This window comes from Phocoena sinus, chromosome 10 (assembly GCF_008692025.1).
Source record: "Phocoena sinus isolate mPhoSin1 chromosome 10, mPhoSin1.pri, whole genome shotgun sequence".
Lineage (NCBI taxonomy): Eukaryota > Metazoa > Chordata > Mammalia > Artiodactyla > Phocoenidae > Phocoena > Phocoena sinus.
This window is the reverse complement of record NC_045772.1, coordinates 61,727,681-61,740,501: the sequence shown is the minus strand read 5'-3', so window position 1 is coordinate 61,740,501 and position 12,821 is coordinate 61,727,681. Positions and strand designations below refer to the sequence as shown.

The following is a 12,821-nucleotide window of genomic DNA, read 5'->3' as shown; positions in this document are numbered from 1 at the left end:
ATGGTGTGGACAAAAGGCAGCACTAGTGAATGATGAGCCTTGCACCATATCCTGAGTTTTCATTACCCATTCAGAGAAGTCGCAGTAGCCAGAGCACACCAGAGAGATGAAGGATTCAGCTTCATCCATCTCCGCAAGAGTCTTAAGGTGTGAGAAGGTAGATATTTCCATTCTCGTTTTGCCTTCACACTTCAAGAAACCAGAATCTGAGTTTGGTGGTGATTTGACCAGCTCTCCTGCTTTTAATTTTCCCTGCTGGGAAGATGGGATTCACATCCATGTACATACTTCTTCCTGCATTTGTAGTATTTCTTCAGAATACTTTTCTAGAAATAGAATTTCAGCTCAGCAGTATATCCACTTTAACTACCCTTGATACACCTTGTCAGGCAAGTTTGTTGGTCATGAAGTTAAGTCTAAATAAAAATCAAACATCTTACTCTCTTGTTAAATGTCATTTTGCTATGTTAGACCAGAAATATCTTTCCCCTACTGGACATTGAGAGTTGATCCCTTGGGCATGGCTGGAGTGATATTAGAGAAGAAGGAAGAGAAACTCAACCATTACTTCTTGGTATGGGCAATTAAAAGGAGAGTATACAATATGGTGAACCATATTCTTCCCATTACACTTGCCAAACATTTAGATGAAATCTTATCCGTGAGGGAAATCTGAGCATAAGGATGCCAAACTGCTGTTTGTTGAAGTTCTCTAAAGGAGGGGGGTGAAGCACAAGGGGATTGGGAGTATGCTTCATTCCTGGAAAGGCATTTGCCCGATGAAAACCGCAAGAACCATTGGTAACAAAGCAAGGCAATATGAAACCAGGCATTATAGTATAAATCTGCTTTATTTAGCAATACAAGTGAGCAAAGAGCAGAGGAAGCATCACAAGGATACAGACCCCTGTACATCATAGAACTAGTCACTTGTGCTTTCATGATCACTGCAAGGGAGGAACACAACACCTGTGAGATGGGACATACTGGGCCAGTGGAAAGCTAGGGGGATTGTCCTGTTCTGGAGTAGGACCCAGACAGGGACCTTCCGATGGTGAGCAATGGAAGCTCAGATGCAGCAGGTGTGGCAGAGAGGACACAAGGGCACTCAGCAACTTCAGTTCTAACTCAAGGAGTAAGAGAAGAAAGAAGCAGGAGAGAGGAAGCAACTGGAGGAAAGGGCAGTGAAGCCGGAGAGGGAGCCTGAGACGCTGTGGGACCACGAGCCCGTGGCAGGCGTTCAAGACTTGTAGCTCTTCCTGCCGGAGGAGGAGGTGGTGGTGAATTTGACGGTGGAACTGCTGCCCCCGGAGGAGCTGAGGCCACCACTTATGGCTCTGCCACTGCCGGAACTGAAGCCACCTCCAATGCTCTGACCACTGCCGTAAGAGTAGCCACTGCCTCCGCCCATGCCGTAGCCGCTGCTGACACCGCCGGCACTGCCATAGCCACTGGAGGTGGTGGACTGTACCACGGCTGGAGAGGCAAGGAGACAAGGCCATGAGAAGACATGGTGAGCTCACTCTGCCACACAGAGTCCAGTCAGAAGAGCACAAGGGCAAGGGAGAGAGGCAAGTGAAGGTACTTACAGATGTTGACTTGTCCAACGCCTTCCCCATACAGCCTAGGAGAGAGGAGACACAGCCATTATAAGACCTCAGAGCCAGAACTGGACCAGCGTGGGAAGCTTTGGCGTGAGGAGAGCCCATGGGGAACGTGCCTTCTACGTGGTTTTCTGGGAGTGGCATTATGGCCACGACTAGAGTGCCTTCCAGTGGTGCTCACTGGCTGGACACCTTGGAGATGGACCCAGATGTTTGAGGAGGTTGTGTGAGTTACTCACCTGCACTCCTCGCCCTCCAGCAGCTTCCTGTAGGTGGCGATCTCCACGTCCAGGGCCAGCTTGACATTCATGAGCTCCTGGTAGTCCTTCAGTAGCTGCGCCATGTCCTGCTTGGCCTTCTGCAGGGCATTCTCCAGCTCGGCCAGCTTGTTCTTGGCATCCCTGAGGGCCAACTCCCCACGCTGCTCTGCATCGGCGATGGCGGATTGCAGGTTGGTGCACTAGAGGGGAAGATGGGCCGATGAACCTGCAATCTGGACTCCTGAGGAGATGAGCCATGGTTCTTCTTTCCCAGGGAGGAAGAGCTCTAGAGCCCAGATTCCATGGAAAAGGAGGTTTGATTCTTTCTGTCCAGTCTTTTTTCATTCTGCAAACCTGAACTAGGCTAGGAGCTCCCTATGCGCCTCTGTGTTAACCACCCTAATGAAGATGGAGGTGGTGACTGCTGGAAGATACTACAGCAGACCCAAGACCAGGGGACATTGGAAGAAATGGAGCCACTGGCTTCTTCTGAATATTGACAGTTTGGGTAAGTGCATGTGGGTGGACACTAACTCACACAAAACCACAGACACCCACAGTGAGGAGATGATTTCACTTTAAACTGTTGTGACCTTGACTTCCTTCCACTTCACATTTTTGGAAAACCCTCATTTGTCCTGTGTCTTTTCTCAGCTTCTTTTTCACATCAAATCTGAGCATATTTGCAGCACTCTACCTCACACTTTCTGGCCTGACCTTTTCTTTGCCAACTTGTGTCTTGCATTCCCAAATCAATCATTCCTCTTATCGAATCTCACTTCAGTGCCTCAAGACTGTACCTTTGTACTGTCGACCTGTCGGGATTGGTCCTGTCATGCATTTGTTTCCTGCTCTTGGGTTGGGATCCATCTCTCTAAACTGTGGGAACTCACTAAGGGAGGAAGTACATGTCCTCCCCTCCCTGCTGTTCCCTCAGTGCCCAGGAATTCCCTACATGGTGGTTGATGATCCCTGGTGGTCTAGGAAGGAAAGGATGCTTTTCTCTTCCATGGTCCCCACCATACCTGCTTCTTGACGTGGTCGATCTCAGATCTCAGCCTCTGGATCATGCGTTTGATCTCAGAGATCTCCTGTTTGGTGTTGCACAGGTCGTCCCCATATCTGCACGCCGAATTCTGCAGCTCCTCGTACTGTAAACCAGAGGGAGAGAGGATGGTGTTCATGGGCTTCACAGGACACTAATCAAGGTTTTCACAAATCGAAACTAATGGTTTCTCCACAAGGCGTTTATAGAAAATTGGTGTTACAAGGTCATGGACACTGTACACCCATCACACACCACCCTTGGTAGAACCACTGACTGCCTGGTTCTCTTCAGGACCAGAACATCCTCTGTACTGTTTCTGAGAACCAGCATAAGGGTGAAGCTAAAGCAAAGATCCCTTGGCCTTTATCTATGGTAGCTTTTGTCCTACATTTAGGTTCTTTGACTTACTAGTCAAAGAACCTTGGATATAAATAATGTAAAGATCTACTCTGTTGGTTCAGGGTACACATTCTTTGAGAGGACCCCTGCTTCCTAGACGTAGATTTCCCGAGTGAAGTCTCGGGAAGCCTTGCTGGTCTTCAAGGGGGCGGTACAGGGATTCTTCAACAGCTTCCCCCTCACCGCTCACCTTGCACTTGTACCAGGACTCAGCCTCCTCCCGGCTCCTGCGAGCGATCTCTTCATATTGGGCTTTGACTTCAGCGATGATGCTGTCCAGGTCCAGGGTGCGGTTGTTGTCCATGGAGAGGACGACAGAAGTATCTGAGACGTGGGTTTGCACCTGAGCCAGTTCCTGCAGAACATGAGATCGTCAGATCCTCTTTTCCCATGACATTTACAGAGTTACCCAAGCCTAAGATTTTCCATCCTTTGCAAATCTCTTTAGAGTCAATAAAACAGAGTGTAGAAAGATGCTTACTGCTTCATAGAGGGCTCTGAGGAAGTTGATCTCATCTATGAGAGCATCTGCCTTGGCTTGTAGATCAACCTTATTCATGTAAGCAACATCCACATCCTAGGGAAGAAGCCAAAAACTTGGGATCAGATGAGCCAAGCCCTCCTTCCCAGTCTGCTCCTCCTTTAGTCTCGCTGATTATTCTTTTCTGAGAGTCCTCTCCTTCGGCAAAGAAACATGAACCCCTGATCTTACTCATCTCACCTTCTTTAGATTCACAAATTCATTCTCTGCTGACATGCGCTTGTTGATTTCATCTTCATATCTGGAATTAGAAAGGGTAAAACCTAATTGAGTCAGTGGTGAAGATGATACAGAAAAGGCAGCCTGGGATCCCAACTTCCCACAATGGATATATCCAAATGGAGCTTTCCTGCCAGTAAGCCTAAAAGATGAATTCTGTGGTCCCTAAATTGTTTACATCTTTACTCTCCCCATCCACCTGTATGGCCCTTTTGTTCTTCGGGGTTTGTGTTTAGGCAAGAATTGTGGTTTCATTTCCATGGACACGTTTTACTAAGAACCATGCCCTCATTTGGACCTGGTCATCTAATAGACTTGAAGCATGGGCTTCAGGAAACTGAGCCCTTTTCTCTCCTGTAACTCACTTCTTCTTGAAGTCCTCTACCGTGTCCTGCATCCCGCTGAGCTCTGAGTCCAGGCGGCTTCTCTCTGAGCCAAGGCAGTCCAGCTGTCTCCTGAGATTGTTGATGTACTGCTCGAACAAAGGCTCCAGGCTCTGCCTCACGGTCTTTGTGCCCTGCTCCTGCAGCAGGGCCCACTTGGTTTCCAGGACCTTGTTCTGCTGCTCCAGGAATCGGACCTGGAGAAAGACAAGATGGTTATTTGTCCAACAAAGGAAAGAAGGAGGGAAGGAAGGAAGGAAGAGAGGTGAGTTGACTGTCCCCAAGCAGATCTGATGGTCCCCATGGTGCTGGGCTACTCCAGAGCATGTACAGAGGCTCAGGCTGACAGTTCTGCTCCCCTGACTGTTTTCCTCCACACCACACAGATCTCACTGGCCAAGTTTCCCCAGGGAGCTATCAGATAGTCTCTCTTCTCAATTACAGGGTCTGTCACTCAGTGACTTTCAACATTTCTTTTCTTCCTCTTGATAAGCACAGTCATGAATGTACTTTAAAATAGTATTTCTCTCGTATATCGCACAGAGTTATTTTATAGAGTGTATCTCAGTTAAAGGGATGTCAAATGTTTAGAATCTAATGGTTAAATTCCAACCCTATTGATGATTGGATTTAATCTTCTTTCCCATCTAGTGTATGAGTCCCTCTAAAACAAGCTCCCTTAATGCTCATGATCTGGTTTTACAAGTTACGTATTTCTATGCACATACACATGTTTCTGAGTCTTTTTTTCCTGTAATTTCCTTTGGTTTTTTATCTTCTTTCCTTCCCCGCCGCCACCCCAGCTAAGGCTCAAGTGTTATTTCCACTGTAATTCCCTTTTTAATTTCTTAGACCCTTCAGAAGATCAAGCTAAGTCGTTCCATTCTCTCAGTTCCTTTCCTTTGCTTGAGGGTTATCAAGAGTGGAGAATGCTTCCCAGACAGGAATGAAGACATTTAAGGGATCAGTAGTTGTAAATGATTTTTATCACCTTCTACCTGTGGCCCACATGGAGCCTGTCCTGCATCCCAGTGGAGAGCTAGCCCGAGTCCCCTCCTCCCTCTCTCCCGAGGCTCCCCCTGGTAGGACATTGGTTGCGTCTCTCGACTGGGGACTCTGAAATCCCAGTGGAGGGCAGGTGCTCCCGGCTCACCTTGTCGATGAAGGAGGCGAACCTGTTGTTGAGGGTCTTGATCTGCTCCCGCTCCTCAGTCTTGACTCGCTGGACGGTGGGGTCGATTTGCAGGTTGAGGGGAGTCAGGAGACTCTGGTTGATGGTGACCTCTTGGATGCCTCCAGGGGGGCATAGAGAGAAGCCAGAGCCCCCATAGCCACCACCAAAGCCAGCTCCACCACCAAGCCCAAAGCCACCACCAGCTCCACCACCGAGCCCAAAACCACCACCAGCTCCGCCACCGAGCCCAAAGCCACCACCAGCTCCACCGCAGAAACCAAATCCACTCCCGGCTCCACCTCCAAAGCCAAGGCCGCCTCCAGCTCTGCCGTCATATCCGCCACCGAGGGCACAGCTGCCCCCTCCGAGGGAGATCCTCTTGGGGCCCCCGATGCCATAGAGGCTGCGGCTGCCAAAAGTAGCTCCTCCACCTACTCCAGGGAAGCCTCCACTGCCCCTGGAGCGGCACACGGACATGCTGCTGAAGCCAGAGCGGTTGACCGCAGGGACTCTGGCTGAGCCAGCACTGAAGACACGGCGGCTGCTGCTTTGGCTTCTCACGGTGGATTTGGAAGTCATGCTTCCTGAAGTCGAAGAGGCTGAGGAGGGCGTGAGAGGTGGAGGGTAGAGCTGAGAGGAGCAGATCGGTGAGACGAGGTTCCCAGCAGTGGCTTATATATGGGGAAAATGGGCTGGGCTCAGTGCTGGAAGGTGAGCCTGCAGGTTGGGGAGGCTGGGCTTTACAAACAGTGAGATCACATGTGGTTTATTAGAAAAGTTATGAAATCTGAAGATTGCATTTTAGGTTTCCTTTAGTCAGGGAAAATTTCTCCTGCCTTCCAGCTTTGACTGCTCTCAGTACAATAAGACTGGTCTGAATTCACTTAGCTGGGAGTTAGTCACTGACTCACACAGAGGTTCTCCATGTTATGCTCGTGTATGAAATGTACTGAGGGTCCTCTGCCTTGGTGTTTCACCCACAAGGCAGAAATACTGGAGATCAAAATAACCTATTGCTTATCCCTTACCTATAATTATTAGCGTTTTCACTGATTACAGAAGTTAAACATGACTTTTTTTTGCTTTCATTAAAAATTTCCCACAGGTAGATACGTAGATTTACAATATAATGGGCCTCTGCATATCTATCACTGGATTTTATACAAATTATTAACTCATGGTCAGCCTTATTTTTTCTGTACTCCCACCCAATTCCCTATCAATCTTAAAATATTCAAAAGCAAATCCCAGAGGTCATATCATTTCTTTAGTACAGAATTCAACATTTATTTTGTAAATGAGGTGCTTTTTAAATACATAACCAAATACCATTTATATATCCTTAATATTTATGTATTCATTAACATTAAGGAGTATCTATTCAATCTTGAACTAAATCTGTTTGTGTTATTTATATTTTATGTTTTGGTTGTCCAAATCAGGATTCTAATAAGTCCCATACATTTTGTATTTCGGTGATATGTCTTTAAAGTAATACATCTGTAAAATCATTTAAGTCCTTAAATCCTCCTCCGCTTTTCCACTTGCAGTTTATTTGTGAAAAAAAAAAACAAAACAGGTTATTTGTCCTGTGCATTTGCATAGTCATGTTATCTCATTTAACATGATCTCATGTCCTTTGTGTATCCTGTAAACTGACAGTTCAAACTAGCAGCTTAATAAGCTATCTACTTAAACATTACAGATACAAATGTCATAGAATGCCTATTTATATATTGAATATTGATATTTACACACCTACTTATTAACTGAAAAATTAAACAAGTTAAGGAAAAAATGGTTAAGGAAAAAATTACATGCTCGAGATCATTCCCCACTCCTGTCTAGGAAGACAAAGCAGTGTTGCCACTTCCCTGTGTACCCTTGTAGTCACATCACTTAGATATGTTTCTGTGTTTTTCCTTGGGTATGTGTGATGCATGCAGGTATATATATTGAATATATACATACATATATATTTTCTTTTGAAGTTGCACTCATGGTATATGTACTTTGTCTCCCATATCTATGTTTTCACTCGATTCTCATGCTATTTTCTACAGGCTGTTTTCTCCACCTTTACCTGTGGTCCATTGCCGTGCCTCAGCAACGTCTTATGCTGCTTTCAGCTTGGCCTTCATTTCTATTGTGGCTTTATCTTTCTTCTCTGCTCCTTTTCTGAGCTCTATCAACTAATATTTTAATCTTTTATTTCTCATTCTACTGCCCCTTTGTTCTCTTATTTCACCGTGGTGTTTATTTCATTGCCTTTTCGGTAATAATTTTTGTCACTTTTTTCTGTGGAGTGTTTTCTAAGTGACTTTTGTTTTCCTGTTTCAATGTAAAGTATCCTTCGTGGGGCCTGGAATTGTTCCTTTCTAACAAGGGCTCATCTTTGAAAGAGGCGAGCTCCTTCTGGACCTGTCTTTTGGAGGCGGTATTTTGGGAGGAGGGGCCAGGCTGCAACCAGGCTAACAGGAATTCTCATTATGGCACAGGCTGTGTGAATAATTCTTTTAATTTTAATTAGACGAAGCCAAGGAAGATGGCTGCAGCATGGCTCGCAGTTCAGTCTCAGTCTTCTTTGCCTCCCCGACAACCTGTTGCCAATAGACCTTGCCTCTGATCCCTTACTCAAGCCTACCTTCACCTGGTCTTGAAACTTCATGGCAAATGGGTCCTCCCTGGAACACACACACCCACTTCTGACTGTTGCAAACCAGCAATTCTTGGATTTGCACCCGAGGACGTGTTCTTCACATTCATACAGTAGGAGTTAAATGAGTCATCAGTGCCTGGCAGTAGGAAAACCTCAGGGTTAACTTTGTGTTCTGTCCCTCTGTGGTTACCACATTGTTTAGTTTTGATTTGTTTGCTCTCAAGAGTGTTCTTCACTGGATTTTCTGAGATCTGCACTGAGGGCATCTTCTCTCTCAGTTTCCCAATAACTGTGTTTGATTTCTTTCTTTCTGTGAGAAGAGTTTTCTATTTTTATTGTTTTTTGATTGAAGCACTTTAAGATGTTTTCCTTTTGGGGGTTGAGTGTGGAGATTACTTTTACATTTCTTGTTCTCCTTGTTTGTTTTAAGATAATATCTGAGAGGGGGAAATGCCTCCCTTTCCTCCATTAGGCTACATTCAGAAGTCTCCCATTCATATATTTATATTTAAAATACATATAGCATTTAAAATATTAAGCAATGATTGAAATTCAAAATATTAATTTTCCTTTCTCATGCTGCATGGAAGCTATTGGATTCAATGAAGACTTCATTGTGCTCAGGGCCTCTCCCTTCCCTGAGCCATGATAAGAGTCACCTGAAAGTTTTCTACAAGCCAGCATATTTACCATAATCAGAAATTTAATCCCAAAATATATTTGTGTTCTCAGTGGAAGAACATCCCTTATTGTTTAGTCACAGTTTGCATCATTGAAAGCCCAACAGATACAATGAAAGAGAATAGTATGTAAACCACCACGTACCAATCCCCCAGATTAAACACTTATCCAGAATTCTCAGCATGTCTCATCTAATTCCACTACTTCTTATATTGAAACCTTCTACTTCTGTTGATGTATCTTCAAGGAAATTAAGACATTAAGTCATTTCACTTGTCAATATTTGCACGCATGTCTAAGTTCTTAAAGGCTTTTAAATCTAACTGTACAACAGTTTTATGTCAATCATGAGCAACAGTCACTTCTTAATGAAACCTACTCATTTATGTTCATACTTCTCTGATAATCTCAAAGATGTCTTTTTATGCTGGTTTGCTTGAAGCAACATCCTAACTAGATTCACATATCGCATTGGACTGTCAGTTCTCTTAAGCTTCTTTCATTCTGTAATAGATTCCATTGTTTTCTTTTATATACCACTGATTTGTGGACAAATTGTTTTTTTTCTCTAGAACGTCTACGTTCTGGATTTGGCTCGTTGTTTCTGTCGGTGCCACATAACTTGTAACGCCGGTTTTTCCTAGGTACTAGTTATATTAGAGTTGATTAGATTTAGTTCCATTGTTTCCGGCAAGATTATGTCCCAGCTGGTGATGTGTGCCCCATGTTGCATCAGATCATGAGGCATATAATACAAGTTGTTCAATTTAGTGAGGTGAAGATTGATCTAGGTATATCTATAGTTCCAGTCTTAACCCTCCCTGAAAAAGTGTCCAATAAATTTGTCGTGTAATATTTTAATATTCATTGATCAATTCCCAGATTGACATTTCATGAGGGGTTGCAAACTGGTAACTTATTAATTTAACATCCTGCCTCTGCATTTATCACCTGGGAGTCATCTATAAGGAAGGAATTGTCATTGTTTCCTTTTTAGGTAACCTAATATGTAGTTAATTGATACAGGAAAGGCAGAATAAGTGCTTTTTTTCCTTTATTTTGCAATTTTAGAATAGTGGGGTGGGACCCCAGCAATTTCCAAATGTAATAAAGAAAGTTATTTTTTTTTGTTTGTTTTTTGGAGTTTGTATAATTATAAATTCACAGTTCAAAAAATATATTTGATATGTTTGAGTCCATTGCAGGCATTAATCCTTCTGGTGCTTAAACTGTCCATTTTAGGCCAATGGGAGCTCCTCAGATTGGCTTCTGTGTCCTTTGGACAGAAACGCATTGGACTTTGAAAGCTCCCTTGTTGACAGGGATGAGATGTCTCAAGGCTACCTTGTACTTGTCTTGCAACAGACATGGAATCAGCCATTTCTGTGAGTAGCTCTGGTACCTTTTATTGAGAAATGATATTCACAAGCTAAAATTTGCATGCTATGGGTGCTCATTGTTACTGGGTTATTCTTGCTTTGAAGACTTTTCAATGGATAGAGCTAAGAAAAACGTAAAAATATGATTAAAAAGTACTCACATCAGAAGTTTATACTGATATTTCTAATTCAGATAGAATACAGGATGATTTTATACCTGTATTTATTTTACTCACTCTGAAAAGCTGAGCTCTGAATGACATATTACTTATTTGCTTTATCCTACAACAAACCTATGATAGTGTCAAAATAACAGTACAAATATTATTACCAAAAAGAGGTCTATTAAATGCAGTTTCTGATTTCTTTGTGGCTACACCCTGAAAGTGCTATGAAGAAAATCAGTTTAGGCAAGAGGAATGGAGAGATAGAAAGGCGGGATGAAGGAAAACCTTCATAAGAATCCAGATAAATTCTAGGCTTGCAGTTTCAAACAGAAGCAGGAAGGAAAGGTCTTCCATTATTGCATTTGATGGAGAGGAGTTTCTTAAGGGAGGGAGTACAGATACAGATGGTAGTGGGGTTAAAGAAGGGGGTTCTATAGGTGCATGAGGAGGTTGGGGGCAGTAAGAATGTTAGGGAAAATGGCACATCTGAGGGGATCGGCCTCCCAGACCACAAGAGGATGGTTTTCCTCTGCCACGCACTTTCTAGTGCTAAAGGGACACCCCTGGAGCCCAGGAAGTAAGAGCATTGAGGAGAAGGCACTGCCCAGCAAAACTCATGGTTAAAGGAATCCAGCTGCTGTTAGAGAAGAACTCCTCAACCCTTTTCTGCTCCCATCCTGGGATCTACTGTCAGCTTTTCTCAAGGCCAAGTACAATGAAGGGTTAGCTAGCAAGGGATTCTGTAGGGATGACTCTGGGAGCATGGAGCAGGGCAGAGAAGAGCAGCCTTCTCTCAGCACCTGTAGAAACATTCCTCCTCTGGCTGTTCTGCACCCCATGCCCCCACCGTGAGCTGGAATTCCATGCACTGGGCTGTACTGGCGATTCTAACCAATGCAGCTAGAATCCACATGGTATGGCTCACAAGTGATCATTCTGAATCACAGGAGATTCAGGTAAGGTGAACTTTGGATACAGCCTCTAACTGGAAAATGTTTTTCTATTGGAGGTTGTTATTTTAAAAATGTATTTCCTATATTTTCCAGGTACATGGGCTCCATACAGGAGGAGGCAATTGGCTAGCCTCCTTATAGGAGTCAAATCCAGTATCTAAGGACCGTCAGAACTGCCGAGTCCTTCCTTGATTCAAAAACACGCCTTTGCTGTTGCAAAAGAAATATGTTTCCTCTTATTCAGTCCTCAGTGAGCAAAGGAAATCAATCTGAATGTTTTAATCTCAGGGACCTTAATCCAGAGACTGAATCTTTCCTTCCTTAGTACCAAAAAATGTAACCACGTTTAATCTCAGATGTCATACAATGACATTGTGGGGAACACACTTTCTCTTTTGAAACGACACATGTTCAACATCAAAAAATTTAGAAAGTACACAACGTAAAAGACAGTTTACTAGAGTTAATACTAGCTTGAGATGATGAACATTACTGTTTTAGCATTAGTTCTTCAATGATTTCTCTGTATCTGTGGCCCTGCAACCATCTTTGTGTTCCTTTGTGATTCTGTCTCTTTCTCTCCCTTACTTGTTTCATAATTTTGTGTACAAAATTAGTTTAGTGAAAAATACAGATGTTACTTTGAGCCCCACACTTTAAGCGTTTTTCATAGTAAACTTTTAATTTCAGAATAGTTTTAGATTTACAAAAAAATGTGAAGATAGTACAAAGAGGTCTGTATACAATACACATTAATTCCCCCTATTATTAATACCTCACTTTAGTTATATTTATCACAATTAAGGAAACAATATAAATATATTATTATTAGCTAATCTATACTTCATTTGGATTTCCTTACCTTTTGCCCAATATTCTTTTTTCTCTTCTAGGGTATCATCCATGGTACCACTTTCCATTTAGTCATTGTGTCTCCTTCTTGGCTAACACGGTTTGTCAGGTTTTCCTTGTCTTAATGACCTTGAAAGTTTTGGGGAATTCTGCCCAGGTGCTTTGCAGATGTCCACAACTGGGCTTTGTCTGATGTTGTCTCATGAATAGACTGGAGTTATGGTGTTTGGGAGGAAGACCACAGAGATGACGTGTGCCCTTCTCATTACATCATATCCAGGGTACTTGCTATGAACCAGACTTACTACTGTCGGTGTTACCCTTGATCACCTGGCTGAGGAAGTGTTTGATTAATTTCTTGACAGTAAAGTTACTCTTTTCCCCCATTTTTAGACTGTGCTCTTTGCAAGGAAATCATTGCGCACAGCCCACACTCGGGGGGAGCAGTTCTTCACTCCTTCCTTGATCGGGGAGCACCTATGTAACTAAATGAAATTCTTCT

At 43.6% G+C, this 12,821-nt stretch overlaps 1 protein-coding gene across 1 annotated transcript; it reads right to left on the bottom strand.

Annotated features, from left to right (window-relative positions):
- Positions 1–969: 969 nt before the first annotated feature.
- Positions 970–6,207, bottom strand: LOC116760207 (keratin, type II cytoskeletal 6A-like). Its single transcript, XM_032644716.1, has 9 exons — positions 5,608–6,207; positions 4,437–4,651; positions 4,033–4,093; positions 3,793–3,888; positions 3,502–3,666; positions 2,890–3,015; positions 1,844–2,064; positions 1,590–1,624; positions 970–1,476 (listed from the first exon to the last, which is right to left on the bottom strand). Exons 1-9 carry the CDS (start codon positions 6,205–6,207, stop codon positions 1,241–1,243), a joined length of 1,755 nt encoding a protein of 584 aa, XP_032500607.1. The 3' UTR covers positions 970–1,240.
- Between the last annotated feature and the right edge of the window lie 6,614 nt (positions 6,208–12,821).

Coding starts and splice junctions, on each gene's coding strand:
- LOC116760207 (XM_032644716.1), bottom strand. CDS start 6,207: ATGACTTCCAAATCCACCGTGAGAAGCCAAAGCAGCAGCCGCCGTGTC. Junction 4,094..4,436: donor GTAGAGGACTTCAAGAAGAA/GTGAGTTACAGG, acceptor TTCTAATTCCAG/ATATGAAGATGAAATCAACA. Junction 2,065..2,889: donor TCGACCACGTCAAGAAGCAG/GTATGGTGGGGA, acceptor CTTCCCCTCTAG/TGCACCAACCTGCAATCCGC.